We start from the raw sequence: 20,177 nt of genomic DNA, 5'->3' as shown, positions 1-20,177 counted from the left end.
ACATTTGCCTACATTTTTACTTTATAATTGATGCTTTTGTTGACAGCTTTGTGTTATTAATTCAAAAAAAATATAATCAACCAATGAAAGAATTGTGCATTAAGTGACCTGCTTGCACCTACTTCGTTGTCCCCACTTCGATCCATGGATGGCACTCAAATGTTGTCACCTGGTTCATGAGTGGGCTGTTGCTATGTGAGCTATGTTTTCGAAATGATTGTTTTTTTTTAATTTATTTACCAACTTTAGTTTTACTTTATTCTTTCTATTGTTCTATTCCTGTTTCCATGTCTCATTTCGTCCTTTGTCAAGTTAGGTTTATTTGACTTCTTTGTAACATTGTCAAGATGAGAAGCCAGTAGAATCATACCATGCAAGTTGAAAATTGTTCTCTTGGATGTTGTTGCTTCTTGTTGAGAATTTGTGACCTATTTACTTGACAAGAATAACAACATATTACCACGCTAAGAAACATTTTGTTGGATGACAATCCTTAAATATAAATATTCAATATTCAAAAAGAAAAATATTCCAAACTTAGCATCAGCTTAGATGAACTGGACACATCTCGCTTTTGTATTAATATTTTAGTGCCTTTGTATGAATACTAACATTATTCAAAAACCCCAATGATATAACATTTAAGAACTACTGGACTCTATTCAAATTCAAACACTTTGTTTTAGGGTAATAATACAATTCAGCATGACCTGGAAGCAACTGAAAATGGCATGTCAGCACATCACAATGGCTGAACCACTTGACATTTACTTGTATTCAAGACACGCAGGCAAAAAAAAAAAAAAGCAGCACGCGAGCCTCTCTCTGCTGCATCACATCACAAATTTATTTAGGTCAAGTCAAAAATACATTTTTATAGATATTTGTCTGCTACATGAAATAAACACACTCATCTGGATGAATTCTTTTTCATTTATCACAAGGACGTACACTGAATAAGACAAAAGTGAACAAGAAAGGAGTCCAAACAAATCACTTAGAGAGTGTGTGTGTGTGTGTAAACAATCAAATATGTCAAGGCAAAGACAAGCCTCACTAATAAAAAACAACTTGCTGGCGCACACTAGACAGCAGTGTACAGTATTCTGGTGGACATGTAAACACCACACTCCGTTAATTGGTATTGAGTTAATTGGAGCAGAACCGTTTGAGGTTATCATGAGGGACTAAATGGCAGTAAGACAGATGAATGTTACACTGTTGTTAGAGTCAAGCTGGTGACGTACAGTCTCTGAATGTGTGACGTGTACATTCCTTTCCCTTGGAATTCATATGTGACGGCCTGGTTGTCTAATAATGTAGACGATTTAGAGGGTGAAGACTCAAATTTGTTTCTATAATGGTAAAAAAAATAACCAACACAAAAAAACCCTCTTGTATCTTCTCATCTGTACATCCTTGTTATTAAATGCATGCTCCAAAAGTTTTAAAACCCCAGACAGTGAGTAAATGGTAAAATACTGCATGCTGAAAACAAGTGTGTTAGAGCAAATTCTTATTTACAGTAATGGCCACACGTATATGACTGGGTTGGACCAGTGTGTCCTATGGAGTGTGTTGTCTTTAGTGTTCATGTCCTCAGTTGCTGCACCTCACTGGGGCAGGGCTTTTAGGATGGCATTCACTTCCTCTGCTACGGCTGTCAGCGCAAATTCAAACTGGTCCTGAGAAGACGGGAGCAAAAAACACAGATAAGACTTTTCACAAGAGAAAAGGAAACATGCTCAAATGCTCAACATACTGATACAGATAGTTGTTACCTTGGTGTGGACCAAGCCAGGTCTCTGGTCTCTAATATGCTCCAGTGTGGCTGCAATGTCAATCTCCTTCACTCCTAATGACAACAGGAATAAGAGTCACTGCCATAGTTTTTTGGAGATTTTTTATCAAGAAATGACTTTCCTGAGCAGAGTGCCTGACCCTCTTTTTGGGGTCCCTGCTTGAAAATGAAATTAAATACAGTATCTCTGCAATTACAAGCTCTATGTGAATTCTCTTGGTCTCAAAATAAAGATAACACTTGTGAGATTCCACCAGAAGTGTACGTTTCACTGTAGATACCACTGTGCCAGAGTAAATGCAGATGGGACCCACAATAAATGAAATATTGCATTTTAAAATAAATATTAGGAGCTTTAAAAACTCATGGAAGTCATGTAACAACATTCTGATTCTGATAATGCTGAAGTGAAGCAGAGTGAAATTACAGATGTTTTAGTGAAGAGATGCCTAGGCGACTCTAGTTTGGCACTATCTATGCCAAACTTGGGTACAAATGTGGGTACTATGGGTACAAATGTATTAAACCCATTTAATTTTACTTACATGTCACTATTGGTCTAATAAAAACTTGTTTTGAATGAAAAAAAAATAAAAGAAATGATTAAAAATCAATATATTTGGGGCATTTTTCTCTGGGGCGTCAGAGACAACTCTGAGCCTCAGCCTGTTCAGGGCCATAGCTCTGACTGTGATTGGCCAATGTGGGTGATTGACAGCTCGTTTTAATCATCAAAGCCAATAGGATCAGGCTGCACGTAGCTCCCTCCATTCGCGTGACCAATCAGACCAGGAAGAGGCCCCAAAGCATGCTGGGAAGTCTAGTTCTCAGCATGAGAAGCGTCTTTGATCCGGTGAAAACAGCTTGTTTTGCTCAACAGCAAAGGTAAGACAACATTTATGGTTGTTGTTTTGCTCTTATTTAGAGTGATATAAATGGTACCGTTGGAATCTGTGGAGATGTAGTTTTTCCCCAACATGACGACACTGATTCTCCGGTGCTGTTTAAATGTTTACGCCGTTATGGTGTTTTCGGCTCGTGTTGGTTAGATGACTTGGCGTTTAGTCTGTGTTTGGTGAACATAGGAATGTTTTTTATGAGCTTTTAGCCGAGTTTCTGAGCTTTCTGTGGGTATGCAGCATGTCAATATTGATCCAAGTTAAATGTGTGTGTGGAAGAGGAACATACAACTGATGAGTTTCACTGATGAGTTTCACAACAAAGAAAGTCAAGAAAACGACTTGACAAAATTGTGACTTGTTCAATTATTGCTCCAAAAAACATCTGTTTATTTAACATTAACACCCAGTGGAAGGTAAATAAATATCACTGCTTTTCACTGACTCTAAATGTTTCATGATGTCTTTGTTCACCTTGGATCATCTTCAGGTTCTAATAAATGGCATGTTCTGAATATATGTTCAAAAACAACATGTGTTTGTTTAAATGAGTGTCTCACCTTTGGCCATGCGGTTCAACACCATATCAATGAGGATGTATGTGCCGGTTCTGCTGGTGCCGTCACTGTGAGATTGAAAGACGCACAAGACCGGTGTCACATCAGTTGAATGACTCTCCAAATAGTCCACATATTGTATGTTTCTGCAAATTCTGTAGCCCATCGGAGTCTTTTCGTTTACCTGCAGTGTACGATGATTGGGCAAGAACGTCCCCTGTAGCATTTATTCACCTTCCTGAAAAGCAAAGGGAACAAGGAAAAGTAGAGAAACCATGTACTACTAAATGCATCCAGCACAGACTCAATTGCCATTCAGGCTGTCGCTGTATCACGTAATGGTGGGGATTAGTTAAAGGCAAAGACACAAATATGTGATAAATGTGGCATGTGATAAAGTAGGAAGAATAAGATATGGAAAGACAAATTAGGAAGAGATTAGGAAAAAGGACGACGTGAGAATAGCAACTGCAAGAGACTGAAGAACAGCAAGGTGGGAAAAACGGGAGGATAATTGAGGAGAAAGCCACAGATTCACTGTCCCTCATGCAGTAGCCAGTCACACCTGCCAATGCTCATTTTTGTGACTATGCAACTGGAGCCAGAGTACTAGCTGCAAACCACAAAAATGACACTGGGAGATGTTAAAATACAAACCTAAGAACCTGCACTCGAGGGGAGAGACAGAGAGAGAGTGCTGAGTTAATGGATAAGGATCTTTAATAGCATGGATGCCACATTTTATCACACACAGTGCAACATGAGAGAGAAGCTGGAAATCAAAAAAACAAAAAAAAAATACAAAAAATGATGGAAGAGATTAAGATGATCAGGAGGATTCAAAGCCACTGATGAGTTACCACTTTACCCGCAGCATCCTGACTACTTGTTCATTTCAGTTTTGTGTTACCAGCTGAAGTTAAGATGGTACTGTATGTGTGTGTGTGTGTAGCTGTGCTGTCTCTTACCTGCGGAAGTCAAGCAGGGGTCGTGTGGAGGTGGGGATGTCATCAGCCGGCCAGCTCAACAGGTGAAACTGCGTCACAGTCCTGGTCTCCTGAGTCTGGACGTTCTTCAGGTAAAAGCTACGCACCAGGAAATCCTTACACCAGATGTGTTCCGACACCAGGTTCACCTGATTAAGAAAGGAAGGGGTGGCAGATTGTTAACAAAACAAAAACAACAACAACAATCCTTCAATGCAAATTAATAGCAATTAAACCTAACCCTAACCCAAAAGACACATTTATGTAAGACAACAGCTTTAATTACATTAAGGTGATCAATACCTTATCCAAATTATCCAAAATATTGTGTAGACTTAATTTTTGTTGTTGCATTTATTACATTTCACCAAACATACACTACTGTGAAGAAGTTCATTAGATTTGTTATTTTAGCAATACTATTAGGACCATACAGTGTAACAGAAAATACAAAAATAGCTTCTACAGGTTAAAGTGTCAAGTATTTAGTGTGGCATACCCTCACACTTGATCCATAGCACTACTCTCGGTCTCTTAAACCTGGAGTGGAACCCTAATTAATGTTTGTCCTACTATTTCATCTCCAAAAAAACATGTTGTGAAAACGTCAATTGTTTGTTCAAGAAATGCTTAAGCATTACGTAAACATTGTTTAGTTTGCTTTCAAACAAAGTTGGAGGTGCCCTTAGACTTTAGTACCGTTCTCTATTTATTAGAAAACAAGTGGTGAAGTGAACAAAAATACTGTGATGATATGTTAGTAGGTACTTGATGGTGTGGTGATCCCACTGAAATCAGTCTCCCTCAACACCAGTCCTAATGCAGAAAGACCCTTGTTCCGGTCTTCTTGCTGCTTGTTTTAATATACCTTTTAAAATTGTTTGTTGAATGTTTTTGCTCATGGTTTTCTTGGGAGCTGGGAAGAGGGAGTCTCGTCATTCTTTGTGTAAACAGGTTTTCCCCCTGGGCCTGGTTGTAACACATGCTACACAAAAAGCTAATGAGTCACAGCATGAAATTAACCTCATAGATGTGGTACAGTGATGAGCCCTCATCAGGCCAGTATCGCTCGCACTGCTTCTCTCCGTCTTCCACCAGCGCTGTCATCATCACGATCACCGTGCAGCCGTTCTCCCACACCATCTGCACAGTGGGTAGAGCGAGCACTGTAGTAAATGTGTGACCCACAGATGGATTTGGATCGCCTAATACATTTATTTACATTTTTAGTTCACTTAAGAATTATGAAATAATATTAAATACAGTACATACAAATCAATGACAAATATTGCTTTGAAATACATGTAGCTAAAAATGACATTAGTTTTTTTACATAAATGGGATAAAAAATGTTTTATTTATTGCTGCCAGCAAAGATGATCTGCGTGGAGGAGAAGCTGCACTAACCTGCCAGAAATCAGTGACAGTGTGGGCCAGAGGTCCTTGTGTAGCAATATAAGCTGGTTGGCGAGGGTCATGGTCAAACTGTTGGTTAGAAAAGGGTAGTGTGTTAACGTATCAATGAAAAGCCTTCATATTTTAACAAAATGACTATGATCAATTCTTACAATGCTGCTCGCATTGATGTAATCTTGTTTATTTGGGTTTACTTCAGCCTTCAGCTTCACCCGAGAGTGATCGTCTGGAAGAGGAAACACATGTTGTGTGAGGATCGGCCAATGTAATGAATGAGCGATGCTGCCTAAATTCTCGTAAAACAAAACATAAGGATAGCTTGATATCTGATAAGTGAAGGGTAGTTGAATGAACTGACAGGGGGGATATTCAGCATGTCTGTTTTTCTCCATGTTGTCTGGGACTTGAGCCACAGCAACTGAACTGGGCTCAGCCTGGTAGGAGCACAGCGCTTCCCACTCCTTCTGAAGACGGTCCTTGTTACGCAGGTGATCCTCCATATAAGCCTGCAAGATATTAAAAGAAAAAAAAACTGCACATCAAGAGCAATTGATTTTTGAGAGTGCATCTTTTATCCACCCAGACTCACCAGTATCATGTGACCGGTGGAAATGTCCATGTTAGACTGGGCAGGTTCTTCGCTCCAGGACGGGGTAGAGCTATGAGTCGAGGACGGGCTGTGCTGAGGACCATCACTGAACTGGGAGGAGACGCTGCTCACGCGCGACGTGTCCGTGCCCCGTCGACCGCCGGCACCTGAGACAATGGCGGCCCCCGCCATGCTGCTGCTCGCCCCACCAACACAGTCCTGGCGGGACAGGGAGGATTTGGATGCCATGTGCTGCCGACATAGCTCCTGATGGACACGAGGGAAGATTTGTTCATTTGAAATAAAAATCACCATCAACAGCTGTTAATTCACAGTTTAACTTTTTTAATTTCCCTGCGATGGACTGGCGAACTGTCCAGGGTGTACCCCGCCTATCGCCCGATAGCCCGGTAGCTGAGATTGGCACAGCACCCCCCGCGACCCTCTGGTGGAGGATAAAGCGGTAGATGATGACTGACTGACTGACTTTTTTAATTTTCTTAGTTTTGAACAGGAGAGCGGAGAAAACTCATGTCTGTCCCCACTCCTTAATCATGTTCCCAGACACCTCCACAAAAAGAAAAACAAAAGCCCCTGCGTTCTTTATCTTAAAACGTGCTTTGTCAAGCAATACTATCAGACCTGACTGAGGGAGGAGCGTTTGTGTGTATACAGTGGCCGCACAGGGGCAGATGGAGGCAACAAGCGTTCAAACTGCTGAACAACTAGGTTTTTTTGAGCAAATTTTTGAGCATACTTCGTTTTTCCAGAGATGGGAGTAAGTTACACATTTGCCAGTCACAAGCAAGTCTCAAGTCTTCACCTTCAAATCTCAAGCAAGTCCTAAGTCATTCCGAGTCCCTGCTTTAAACAAGCAAGTTGTAAGAATAATGAATAATTCAATATGCTAAAAAGACAGTTAGTTTGAACTGCTTGAGTTTTATCTGTAACAGAAACACTGTATTACTCATATGATGCAAGGACTGCTTCGTGGTCCAATACAACTGATTTGTTTATCAAAAAATATATAATTCACATCCAGAAAATTAAAATAGACAACACCACAGACCCTAAAATGTGAAGTATACCTACATTTAAAATAGCAAGCAACTGACTTCCTGTCTTACCTTTGGGATTGTGGGATTTGAAGTGTTGAAGGAAATTTAGCTTGGTTGCCAGGTTTGTGCGCAAGGCCGCAAAACTGTGGTTAACCAATGTTTTGTGGTTAACTGTGTGGTTAACTGTGGTTAACCAATGTTTTATGGTTAACTGACTGTGGTTAACCAATGTTTTGTGGTTAACTGTGGTTAACTGACTGTGGTTAACCAATGTTTTGTGGTTAACTGTGGTTACCAATGTTTTGTGGTTAACTGTGGTTTACAACTGTTTACCAATGTTTTGTGGTTAACTGTGGTTACCAATGTGTTGTGGTTAACTGTGGTAGGTTAACTGTGGTTACCAATGTTTTGTGGTTAACTGTGGTTTACCAATGTTTTGTGTTCCCCTGTGTTACCAATGTTCTATGGTTAACTGTGTTTACAAATGTTTTGTGGTTAACTGTGGTTACCAATGTTTTGTGGTTAACTGTGGTTACTAATGTTTTATGGTTAACTGTGGTTACCAATGTTTTATGGTTAACTGTGGTTACCAATGTTTTGTGGTTAACTGTGTGGATAACTGTGGTTACCAATGTTCTATGGTTAACTGTGTTTACCAATGTTTTGTGGTTAACTGTGGTTACCAATGTTTTATGGTTAACTGTGGTTACCAATGTTTTATGGTTAACTGTGGTTTACCAATGTTTTGTGGTTAACTGTGGTTACCAATGTTTTCCGTGTTTCAAAAACAAATTGTAACGTTAACCCTCAATATTTTTGAGAAAATCATTTCACTCAAGTCTAAGTCAAGTCGGGTCTTTTACGTTAGTCACGCAAGTCTCAAGTCCTAAAATTTTGCGACTTAAGCCAGATTTGAGTCAAGTGGCATGACTGGAGTCCCCCACCTCTGCTGTCTTCAGTCACTCTCCAATCTGTATGCAACAGTGTCACATTACAAACACAATGTTGCTGTTGACATAACATTACTCACACTGATGGACTTAATCAGAATCGCTGTATGAGCTTGTGGTTTGAATGTAATCGACATTTGATTGTATTTAAGCATTCATTTTAATAATACTATTGCAAATTCTAATACTAAAGTTATGATTACTACTAACAATAATAATAATTAAAGAGTTGAAAAGTTCTACATTTACTATAAATAAATTGCATAGTACAGGAAAAAAACAACAACAGTATGTAAACATCTGTTTCTCATCTTTAGGTGTTTTGTTTAGAAAACCAGGTTAAAAGAAATACAGAGCTGTAAAAATAAATTGATTAATTGATCAATCTATTAATCGACAACTATTTTGATAAGCGATTAATGATAATCGGTTTGAAGCTTTTTTCATGATTAAGACACTGATTTTTTAAGCTTCTTAAATGTGAATATTTTCTTCATTTCTTGCTCTGGATAACAAAGAAATCATTAAAAGTCAATAATTTTGGTTTGTGGACAAAACAAGACATTTGAGAACATCATCATTTCCAGGTTTGACGAACACCGATCAACATTTCTTAAGGTTTTCTAATATTTTATGGACCAAACGATTAATCGATTAAATGAGAAAATAATCGTCAGATAAATCGATTATGAAAATAATCGTTAATTGCAGCTCTAAATGGCATGCAGTGTATTGGCTAATAAAATAGCTTACGTCATACACACAGTATATGTATTCAAAATGTTTTTGTGTTTTTGTGTAGCCACACCTGGTAGTCAAAGTGAGTTTCTGCTCCTCCCTCGGGCCCCAGGCCAAGCTTGCCATTGGCCACTTGCTGCGCATAGTGTCTCAGACAAGCTACGACCATGGCTATTACCAGCAGACCGCCAACTACTGCCATGGAAACAAGGGTGATCACTGTCCCACTGGAACCCTGGGAAACCCTGGTTACCTGAGGGAGACCCCGTGCATCTGTCCTCTGGGAAAAAGATGAACACACACAAAGAAAACAGATTGTTAGAGGCTAGGCCACCCTCTGGGAATCTGCCACCACCACTGGGAGCTAAAGGCCACTCATTTCATTGCAAATGTACATGACAGTAAGGTCAGAGCAGCGAGTGGCTGGAGTTTGGCTTGCAGTGCTTGAAAGGCTCCCCTCCACCATTGAGATTAATGAGCCACTGCACATTTGACATGAGTCAACTTTAAGTTTAATCCAGTATCACTGTACATCTTTATATAAGACATTACAGTCACCAGTCAACTGCTCTTCACTTCACATTAAACAAACAACCTTCTAACCATAACTAGTTAATGACTAACCTCACCACAATTTAAGCCCTAAATTTAACCTCATTAACAGAAAGAGGTTACAAATACAAGAACACACACGCACACACCGTCAATGTAATGGCTGGATAATTGACATCGATAGATATGAGAGTTACTTTTCATATTCAGGATTTATTCATTTGCATTTTGTTATTAATCCGTAGCACAGCAGTGTGAATCAGAGGAAATAATGAGGCGAATGACACCTGTGGCTGTTGCCATGGCACCTGGGATCAGGAAGCCACAGTAGTTGGGGGAGGTGTAGGAGATAAAACACCATAGCAACAGGTGAAATGCTAGATGTCACATGATGTCATCTTGCCAATTTTTTTCCCCCTGATCACATCCCCCCGGGTGGCGTACAGTCGCATTGGGTTTACAAAAACAGACAAACACCCACACACGAGAATACAAACCCATGTGTGATGAGTGCGCGGAGTCTCATTTGGCACTACTAAATCTGGTTATCTGTCCACTAAAGTGTAAACGGTAAAGAATACAGAGGGGTGATTATATCTCTGTTGCCTTGACAACTGCTCCATATGCTCCTGATAGGAGAGGATATAAAGGAAATTGTGTATGTGCATAGCGAGTACCTCTCCCACTCCTGTCTGTACAATCTTCAGGCCTGTCTGTGACTCCAGGAAGGTCTTCTCTGACACTGTTGAGTTGAAGAAAATAGAATTTGGTCAAATAGAATTTTAGGGGGCAAATGAAAGAACATGCAAAACTTCCTGGTTTGCATGTTCAGTATGTGTAGGATTGTTTCAGTGTGTGTGTGTGTGCGACTTGGAGCCTCACCAGCTTTAGCAGCCACCTCTGCTGCCGTCATGTTGTGCTCATTCTGCCGGACACGGAATGTCAGTGCAGGACCCACCACACTGGAAACATACACATAAACACAGTCACACACATGCATGATTGAAAACAGCTGTTGGTGTTGGCAGCGGTGTTACCTGATGTTGATGAAGCTGCTGGTCGTCAGGTGTATCTTATCAGCCAGCAGTTCCAGCAGCTTCACTCCATCATACAAACTCAGAGGACTGAGGAAGACAAAACATCGTCCTCCGTGTTATCACCATGTTTTTACCAAAGACTGGACATACATAAAAATGGACGTAGTTTTCCAGGTTGAAAAGTGAAGCCCAGGAAGTAGAACGGAAGGGGCAGTCACCCACCAGGGGGAAGAAGTCAGCTTGAATGAAAGTATTATGCGAAAATGAGCCTACATTTCACTTGATTTATCACATCAGTGAACATTTTTCTGAGCTAATGCCTAGTTTCAGGTCTTTTTTAATAGCACATGTCAAATTTGTAAATTTCACATGCTTTCGGCACATCGACATGCATCGCAGGAATCTAACCCACAACCTTCAAGTTGGAAGACGATAATATCTTGAGTGCTGACCTCAGGTTGGTGACAATGTACCCGTACTCCTCCTTGGCTCCCATGCCCCCAACCAGCGGTGGCTCATGCTCCTTCAAGCCTTGTCCATCTTCACCTGGAGCAGCCTGAGGACGCTGAGAGGCAGAGGGGGTCGTGCTCCTCGCTGAAGGACTAGCTGGGACCGAGGCAGAGGAGGGTGCGGGTGAGGCACCAGGGGGGATATGAACAGGAGCAGGCCTCTGCAGCTTATTTGGCACACTGTCTGTTTTTACCGTCTGCATCTAAGGGTGGAAATGACACAAGACTTGTTAAAAAAAAACAAAAAAAAACCCACCTGATTATGACTTGTAATCACTGCTAGTGATAGATGCGGACGCACCTCCTTGAGGGTTAAGAGGTCTTTCTCAATCGAATCTGTGTGAGACAAACTACAGTTTTTAGACAACTGCTACAATAAATCACAGTTCTACTGTAGTATGAATTTACTTCATCAACTCCCCCGACCGTTTGATTTAATATCTCGGAGGGCTGTACCTGTCTTGTCTTGGGCCTGCAGCAGCTGCAGAATCAGCGCTAGCTTGTAGAGCTGCTCTTGACTGAGCTCTCTGGGATTAACTCCGTACTTCTGCAAGACTCCTGACATCCGCTGGAGCAAACCATCTGAACACAGGAGAACACTATTAGGTCTTCTTTTTTTTTTCTTTTTTTTTTTTACATTCTATCCAGCATAATAATCCTCTTTTGTAAGTGGGAGTGGGTTCAGTTCCTTTCCTCACCACTGTTTCCAGACAGAGAGCTTAAGTCTTGCAGAACCTTCTTGTTTTGTGGCACGTGCTGTCTGCCTGCAGTGCCAAGTCTCTCCTCTAGTGTGTAGTCTTCCACATAGTCCACTGGAATCTCCAGTTCCACATCCTCATAGTAAGGCAGACCTGTCACAGCATGAAAGATTACGATTATAGAAGTGTATATACATATATATATATATATATATACATAGCACCATGTGTTGTTATTCCTGTGAAACGTGAAACGTCCTTTTTGGGTCTTACCTGCAGGAGCCATGGAAGTGGCCCCTCTGTGGCGATGTGAAGGCTGTGCAGATGCAAGGTAGAGAGACAAAGCTTCCTGCAGCAGTTGCCTGTCATGCTCTCGCTCTCTCTGATTGGCCTGGGACCTTGAAGAGGGTCGGGCGTAGTTGCCTGCTGCCCCCATGAGAGATCTCTCTACTTCATCTTGGTACCTATGCTGTATGTGGGAGGGAGAGGCATGTCACAGTTACTTGTCAGGCAGTTCTGTTGTGAGCACTGATTGTGGTGTCAATGTGGCAAACCTGGTGGTATGTGTACGGGTCCAAGGATGCTGTCTGCATGCGCAACTGGGTCTGAGGAGGCTCAACAATCATGTAGTCCACATAGTTGCCGCCAGGAGATGGAGACCCTGACTTTGAGTTGTGGTAATTGGGGATGTGCTGTTTAGACCTAGCAACCAGGAAATCATCAGAGGCAAGGTTAGGAATAAACACTGATGCATTGGAATGGGTAGATTTAAATGTGGTGACGGGAGGGAACTTACTGAGGTGAATGAGAAGAGGAAGAGAAGGAGGAGGAGGGGTTTGGCTTTGCGGTGGTGCTCGTATGGGGAACTCTCTTCAGTTCCTTTGATAAAATATACTGGGTGATGTCATCCTGCCATGACAGCCCTACACACACACACACACACACAGCAATTACAAAAAGCCACAGAAGCAGAGTGAAAGCACAAAAATCTATACTGTCCCTAATAGGAGTTGTGTTCAAGTACCTACATTATTAATGAATTAGGTTATCTCCGTAATGCATCCATGAATTGTGGATGTTAGAATTCATGTCAGAACAATGAACAAATGAATTAATTTGACTATATAAAAATAATTCTAGGTAGAAAGAAGGACGCCAAACACGGTGCATTCTAATATAAAATAAAACACAAATCAGTCAGATGACACCTAAAATTAATTTCACACATCCGTTTACATTTGTACTGGGGCAAATTCATTTCATGGTTTACTTAAACTCTAATTCATGATGATATCTGTGATATTTAAGTTCAGTCTTACCTTGTAGCATGAGCTGTTTGAGGACTTCCTGCATCCTTTTCAGAACGGCAACTGACACCTGGTACCGGACCTGGTTCTGCTTTGAGCTGTGGCACTGACCAAACAGTCCATCTTGAATAAAACAGACACAACATTCATGGTCACATTCCACTGTTCAGACACAAGGGACACAATAGACCTTTTTCACAGCCAACGTTTTACACAGCGATAAAACACACTTCCATGACACCATGAAATTTCAGTTCTTCCAATAAAACTAAATAAAATAATAAAAAAGTAATGAAGAACGTGTGAGTAGACACGGCACTGTCAGTTCAGCTAGTTTTCCAATGGTCTCTCATTCTGTTGATACTGGGACAATAGATAATGTTCTTCACAGAGGTTTTTATTTATTTAATTTGAATTCTGGGTGTGGTTTTCATATAAGCCCCTACAGGGAATCTACATACTCGCATCATGATTTAATTCCCATATTAATTTTCTTGCACATAATGAAGTATCTCTGAATTCTATTTAGAGTTATTAGAGCCCTGGTGACTAAAGTGTGAACACACAGACAAAACTGGCATCGTCAATGAAACTGTATACACTCAGACACAGACGGCTCAGTGACGTAGACCTAGAGATGCAGCATTTCTATAATAACCTCTGCTTCTTATGGTGGCCCACACGGCGTAAGCCCACGGCTGTGAGTCATATGCTTTGAAGCAGTCCACGCACGGACTGCTTGTCACAGTCCTTTTGACGACCAGAGTGCGCGTGTGCTCTTGAAACTTATAACCAGTTCACATCTGAAATAGTTTCCAACGTGCAGTCAACGCCATGGCAACAGATAATGGTAAAAAAGCTTCTGCTCATATTTATTATTTCATTACATCGTTCCTCCTCTGTAATGCATGTAATTACATGCATCTAGTTTTCTGCCAGATACAAACTCATCCATCAATATAAGCTGAACATGGTGAGTAGTGGGTGTGCCGTGTTTGCCTTCTCTAAATCATAAACTGAGACAAAAGATGTGCTGGAGGTTACTCAAAGTGCACACTGACACTTTACAGTGCAAAAGGCACAATTCTCATAAATCTGATGACTGAGTTAAGATGAACATTTTGACAAAGACGACATTCAGATCCTCACACCCTGAGAATGAAATAAAAGAATAAGTGGAGCAGACTATTATCTGGTGCAGTGATGAGTCACCGCAGTCTTTCACTACGCCTGCTAAATCTCATACAAGCGCGATACGCCAGAGTGCGATGTGTTGACATGTGTTTTATTGAGACACATGTCACCCAAGCTGAGGTTTATTTGATATGAAACCTCAACCTTATGTGTTACTCTAAGGTAAGGAGACAGGTTTTTATCCCGCTTTTATCCCTTTTATCCCAAAAGTAATTCCCCCTGGAGGGCGGCAGTGCAAAATGGCAAATGTGAAATACTGAAGCTACTACTGATGACACTGGATATTTTATCCTGGCTATGCTTCACACAACACCATGCACTGAGAAGAAAAGAAGAAAAAAAGGAGTACATTTGATTGGTGATTGGATTATGATTATTCCTGGAGCTTGAGCTATTTCTGTAGATATGATTTTTGCGCAGGGAACAAAATATTCACTGTTGAGGCACATATTGTACGTTAAAAAGAAATGCAACATTATTTAAAAATAAATCAATGTTATGGCAAAAATCAATGTTACATTCATATGGGTAGTGATTTAACAGTGGGATTATAACAAACAAAGGACTCTCTTCTGTTTACTCCCTCTCTTTTTAAGCGTGTTAGGGAACTACGGAAGCCCTCACACACCAGAAAGGATGTGGTTCTTCTTTGTTTACTAAGCTTCTGCTTTAAAATGCTAACTGCACGCTTTGGCATTTTGTACTTTCAGGCAGCGGCAGAATCATGGTGGCACAAGATGGAAGCCTCTGTAAAGCAAGGCCCTCGCTTAAGGTAAATAAAAATGGTTTATTCAAATATATATCTTTTTCACTCATTAAGCGATTGTACATATATGCGAGCATATACTTATAAGTAGTCATGTCTGCCCTTAGTAAACCCTTAGTCTCACACAGACAGGGCACAGGGGACTTTTCATTATCAGCATATTAAAACTTTACTCTAGCCTTCAACAAGCTCCTTTTTACTCCACCCTGTGTTGTGTTTTATTGTTTTATTTACTTTTAAATGTTACTTTCCTTTTATGGTGAAGCACTTTGAGGTGCAATCCTTGTAGGAAATACAGTCTAGTATCATTACTAAGTCAGGCAGCCACTCTAGGGACTTAAATAAATGTTGATGTTTTATTGGGGATCTTTATTTTTAAATCTACCTTATTTCATGGATGCCTCATTGAAGCAACCCAAGCACTGGAACTCTATGTGAAATATGACCTTTCCTACTCACTTAACTATTCGATTCAATGCTTCATAAAATAAATAATAAATAAACATCAACTATATGCTAAAAATGGCTATGAAGCAAAGGTTACAAGACTTCTCCACACTTCCTTGCCTGGTGACACTGACTGAAATCAGCATATTAAGGGGCAATAGGGTATCAAGGTCAGGGTGCTACACATGCTTGTGCACAGAGCTCAGGGGACAGTGTCTGACCTTATTCTGGTTAACACGGAGTAACAGACTGTGTTGTTCCACGCATCTCATGAATGTGGACATATCTGCACATGTGCCGTACAACCTCATGTATAAATATGGAGTTTATTGAGTGTGTGGAGACTGCAGACAATGAGCGCCAAGTACACAGTCAGCGTGATAAAGGTCAGTCTCACACCCACCCACAGACACGTATATACAGTCGTCATATAGCACATCGATACACACATTTCCTGTGTGAAAAAAAAAAAGACTCACATTACTTTGCCCATTCAAATGATTGTGTTCATTTCACTCTAATGATTCATGATCACTCATTTAACAGATGCCCCCATGCCTCCTTTAATGAATCTGTCTCGACATCACTCAGAGCACAGGGAGATGAAATTGATATTGATCCTCGCATTTGACTCCTGTAAGCAATCTCTTTCTCAAAAAAGGTGGAGAAATGACAACAGAAGAACACTCCTGATAATGTAATCATACAAAAATTAATCCAGATGCCTCACTCTACTAATTGAATAAAAAAAAAAAACATTACATTGTTTTCCATTTAATTTGCATTAGGAAGCTGAGACTTGTGTTCATATCATCTATGTGAGGTTCACAAACTAGGAAAACATTAGCTGTATTTTTATGTGGATAGGTAGATAGGGAATACCTTCATGTTTCATATTAATTTGGCCTTGTGCCTTCTGGAAGAGACACAGCCAGAGAAACGGGGGGGGGGTCATTACAACCAATCAGACGCCATAATCAAATATTTTTCTCCTGCATTCTGCACTCAGGCGCACAGACGTGCACAAACTGAAGCCCCGTGTAAGCCTGTCTTCTTTTTGTATTCTGTCGGATGCCTGTGTGTGCGTAAGAGCAATTTCCACGTCGAAGTGCGTAAGTGTGTTTCAGTGACTCATCATTGAATTTGCACAACAACTGTGGGGGTGCCGACCTCACTGTGATGTCAGTGTTGCCACGGAGACAGTGGAGAAGGGGGGGCAGGGCTTAGATAAAGAGGTGGAAAGCGAGAGGGGCAGGTGTGGGAGAGAGATACATGCACAGGGCCGTGTGTGTGTGTGTGTGTGTGTGTGTGTGTGTGTTCTCACCATCTGTACAAAACTGATCCCTTGTGCACAGTTTCCTCTCAAATAGGCAACCTGTGTGAGAAACAGAAAAAAAAAGAGATTTCTGGCAGGTACACAGAGTAACATCCTTCAGCAATCCCCATAGTTACTCAACAAAAACACAACAAAGTTGGCATAACCCTGGCTTACTCATAATAACCCACACACACAAAAAAGTGCATTGTAACATAGAATTGTAAGTTTATACTGCATATATGTCACGGAACATATTTTGGGGGCAGGTAAATAAGACCTTGTAAAGCAATGTGGGAATGGAGCAGATGGCTGGCGATAGATGGGAGGTTAAAAAAAACCAGCTGAATAAACATGGATAGATGTGTCTGTCAGGCTGTCCTTCTCTCTCATGTCAAATCTTTAGAATGCAGGCAAATGTTAACATCAAAATAAAATGAGCAAAGTTATTGTCTGTGTTTAGGTTCTATAGGAGCAAAAATGTGCTTCATGGAAACATCCCAGCGACAGCAGGTGAAAAGCTGGTTTGTGTGTATCTGCGCGTTAATGTTTACCTTGGAACAAAGACGGAGAGAGAACAAAGAGGGACAACCACAGTACTTTCTCTCTACCTTTTCAATGAAGTGACGCATCAACAGCATTTCGTGTGACTCACCATGACGATTTCCTGTTTAGGTGAAGTTATTTAGACAAAAATCTTACACACTGCCTGTTTTGCCTTTTTAATCTTTCTGTCTTTAAGGATATACAGTATATGCACCATCCATGACACCTGTTGTCACACTGACAGTATTGTACTGGGCCACAGCCAATAGCTACTTGAACAACTGCAGCACACGGGAGCTTGTAGAGAGATGACATTCACTTCACAAAGCATTGCGAGTAAATGTCAGTCCTCGTCATTAAGCCCTGGCTGATTGTCCAGGAGAGGACATCTGGTTCTGCTGCTCCAAAACAAAGAACCACATCACAAAGAACCACTTCAGCAAATGTATTACACTTTTATTTGTTTTTATATTTAATATATAGAATTCATCTTATTTCTTTGGATTCTGTCTGTTAAATGCAACACTGAGGAGGATGCTTTACAACCATGAGAACTGAGTGACGTGAATGTCTGACTAAAACACCACTTGTTTTTTTAGATAAAGGGAAAGGATTAGGGTTCAGATTTTAAGAGATTACATGGGGAAACTCAAACATAAAATACATACAGTATACTTTATTTGTGGAAACAATTTTCAAAAATACAAATGTTCTCACAGCAACAGGACACTCATGCCTCACAAAATCACGAGCTGCAGAGATGTCAGCAGACATGAACATCACGCTGTGTGGGGACAGCTAATCAGAAGAACAGATGGATGGATGTCTGTGTGAAAGGCTTTAATGGATGGATGGAAGAAAGGAAGGAAGCTACAGTGGTTACTGTCCATGGTGCTGAAAGCCCAAGCGCATTATAGATCAGTTTGTCATTTGTCATTAATGCCACTCCTAAAGAAAAACCTGCTTTCTTTTTAGTGAAAATTAGTGAAGAAACCCCAGCAATTTCAGTGAATTGTCTCATATTGATAGATTGGAGAGGTTTGAGCTAATACATATATATATGGATCATATATATCTCTATCATATTATTCTCCCTTGGAAAATGCAGTTAACGCCTCCTACGGTGAGCAGTGGCTTCTGAGCCGTGACATGAATCACATCTGTGTTTCCACGTACGTTATGAAGCCAAAGAAAAACGATTCAAAAAAAGAAATAAATAACATAATATATAAATATATATATGTATACACACATATATATATATATATATACACAGATGGAGGTAACATTGTGGAGGTGGCAGTCCGTCTGTGAGTCTTAAAAGATAATTCTTTGGTGTTTACGTCAGGAGAGAATAACAGCTGCTATTTCTCAGTCACAGTCTCACTGAATCCATTCAAGTCTCTGTCAGACTGACACAGGCCTTTCTATGTTTCGAAAAAAAAATAATGATGGGGTGTGTAACAATTCACTTGTTGCATCAGTGGATCATTTACATCGGTCTCCTGCAAGACCTTTCCTAATGTGACTCCAGTTATAAAAATAATTATAAACTGCCATCGCTGCCATGGTCAATAGTATTAGCATCACAGCCACTGCTGCTAATGTCACAGCCCTTTCTTCTGCGGAGTAAAATAGAACACACTCAATGCATCACCAAAGATATTTTTTTTTTCACTCTTCCTGCAACCTCCAGTATACAATATGTGTGTTCAGATCAGCCCTATATGTGTTCATTTAAATCACTCACAAATGTTTTTTGGTATTATATTTAATTGAATCAAGCCTTACTTATTGTTATTTTTATTATTATTTAATAACTATTTTTCTATGGACTGTCTGGTTCAGTCATGTATTCATTTTCAACATCTGGGTTTAGTGGCAGAGGGGAATACAACTCAAAATAATAACATACGTAATGTTATTATTTTGAGTTTTATTCTCCTCTGCCACTGAAGCACAATGGGAGACATGGTTGTGATCAGAAATAAGATTCCTCACTGGACTTCACAGTTGCTGCTTCCTCCAACTCTCTCTCTCTCCTCCACCTCTGTTTAATCTCATGTCAGACTATTCACCTGTTCTGCCACTTTCTCCACACAACACACACACACATACACATTATTCTCCTGACATGTCCCTCGTCTGAGCAGTAATATTATAGTATATTATAACTCTATCATCCTCCTCATCACACCAGCTTACCATATTTGTCTGATGTTCCTGGTTGGCACAGCGCGGCTAAGAGGAGCAGAGCGCGCCATGGTCTAAGGTGTTGCATGATCTTGTGCAGCCTCGCAGCAGCAGCAGGAGAGACACAGGAGGAGAGACACAGGAGGATGCGGAGTCCCGTTGCTTTGGTCTCCTTCTCTTGCTTTTTAAATCCCCATGTTGTTGCCGTTCGAGCGCGTCGTCAGCAGCCCACGTATACACTCCAGCCGAGAAGCCCGAGAGACTGTGAGGGCATAAATATAAATAAATGGTTGCAAGAAATTCCTCACAGTGAAAAGGTGGAGCGAAGGGAGGAGGAGGAGGAGGAGGAGGAGTGAGGGACAGACCGTGGACATGTATGCGACGTACGTAGTATGAACTCGCGGCGGCACAGCTGCGGAAATAACGTCCAATGTGAAGACATGAAGGAAAAAAGAAAAAAGAAAAAAAGCACCTGCAGCAGCTACGTCAGAGTCAGTGAGTGCACGCGCTGGTTCAAGGATTCCACCCATTCATAAACGTGATGAGCTTAATATTCATCAACGCGCGCGTGCACAACAGAGCGTGTGAAATAGCAGCTGCAGGTGTGCACAGTCCAAGG

At 40.7% G+C, this 20,177-nt stretch overlaps 1 protein-coding gene across 1 annotated transcript; it reads right to left on the bottom strand.

The window, feature by feature from the left end:
* Positions 1 to 824: 824 nt before the first annotated feature.
* On the bottom strand, positions 825 to 19,891 carry ptprna (protein tyrosine phosphatase receptor type Na). The gene is made up of 24 exons (XM_044013289.1): positions 19,571 to 19,891; positions 16,829 to 16,879; positions 13,110 to 13,220; positions 12,587 to 12,713; positions 12,345 to 12,492; positions 12,064 to 12,259; positions 11,791 to 11,943; positions 11,549 to 11,674; positions 11,394 to 11,428; positions 11,036 to 11,295; positions 10,584 to 10,670; positions 10,429 to 10,508; positions 10,224 to 10,288; positions 9,065 to 9,274; positions 6,249 to 6,515; positions 6,018 to 6,165; positions 5,812 to 5,885; positions 5,651 to 5,728; positions 5,267 to 5,386; positions 4,226 to 4,392; positions 3,442 to 3,495; positions 3,261 to 3,325; positions 1,782 to 1,855; positions 825 to 1,685 (listed from the first exon to the last, which is right to left on the bottom strand). The coding sequence occupies exons 1-24, from the start codon at positions 19,644 to 19,646 to the stop codon at positions 1,614 to 1,616; spliced, it is 2,844 nt and encodes a 947-aa protein (XP_043869224.1). The 5' UTR covers positions 19,647 to 19,891; the 3' UTR covers positions 825 to 1,613.
* Between the last annotated feature and the right edge of the window lie 286 nt (positions 19,892 to 20,177).

The sequence above is a fragment of the Solea senegalensis genome, linkage group LG2 (assembly GCF_019176455.1).
Source record: "Solea senegalensis isolate Sse05_10M linkage group LG2, IFAPA_SoseM_1, whole genome shotgun sequence".
NCBI classification, from domain to species: Eukaryota; Metazoa; Chordata; class Actinopteri; order Pleuronectiformes; family Soleidae; genus Solea; species Solea senegalensis.
Note: the sequence above shows the minus strand (reverse complement) of the source record. Positions and strands in the feature narration are given on the sequence as shown.

Bases quoted from the DNA above. Each gene is read 5' to 3' on its own strand.
- ptprna (XM_044013289.1), bottom strand. From the start codon at position 19,646: ATGCAACACCTTAGACCATGGCGCGCTCTGCTCCTCTTAGCCGCGCTG. The intron at 12,714-13,109 runs GTAAGACTGAAC...GTGTGTGTGTAG, and splicing joins CAAACAGCTCATGCTACAAG to GGCTGTCATGGCAGGATGAC. The intron at 11,944-12,063 runs GTAAGACCCAAA...ATGCTGTGACAG, and splicing joins CACTTCCATGGCTCCTGCAG to GTCTGCCTTACTATGAGGAT.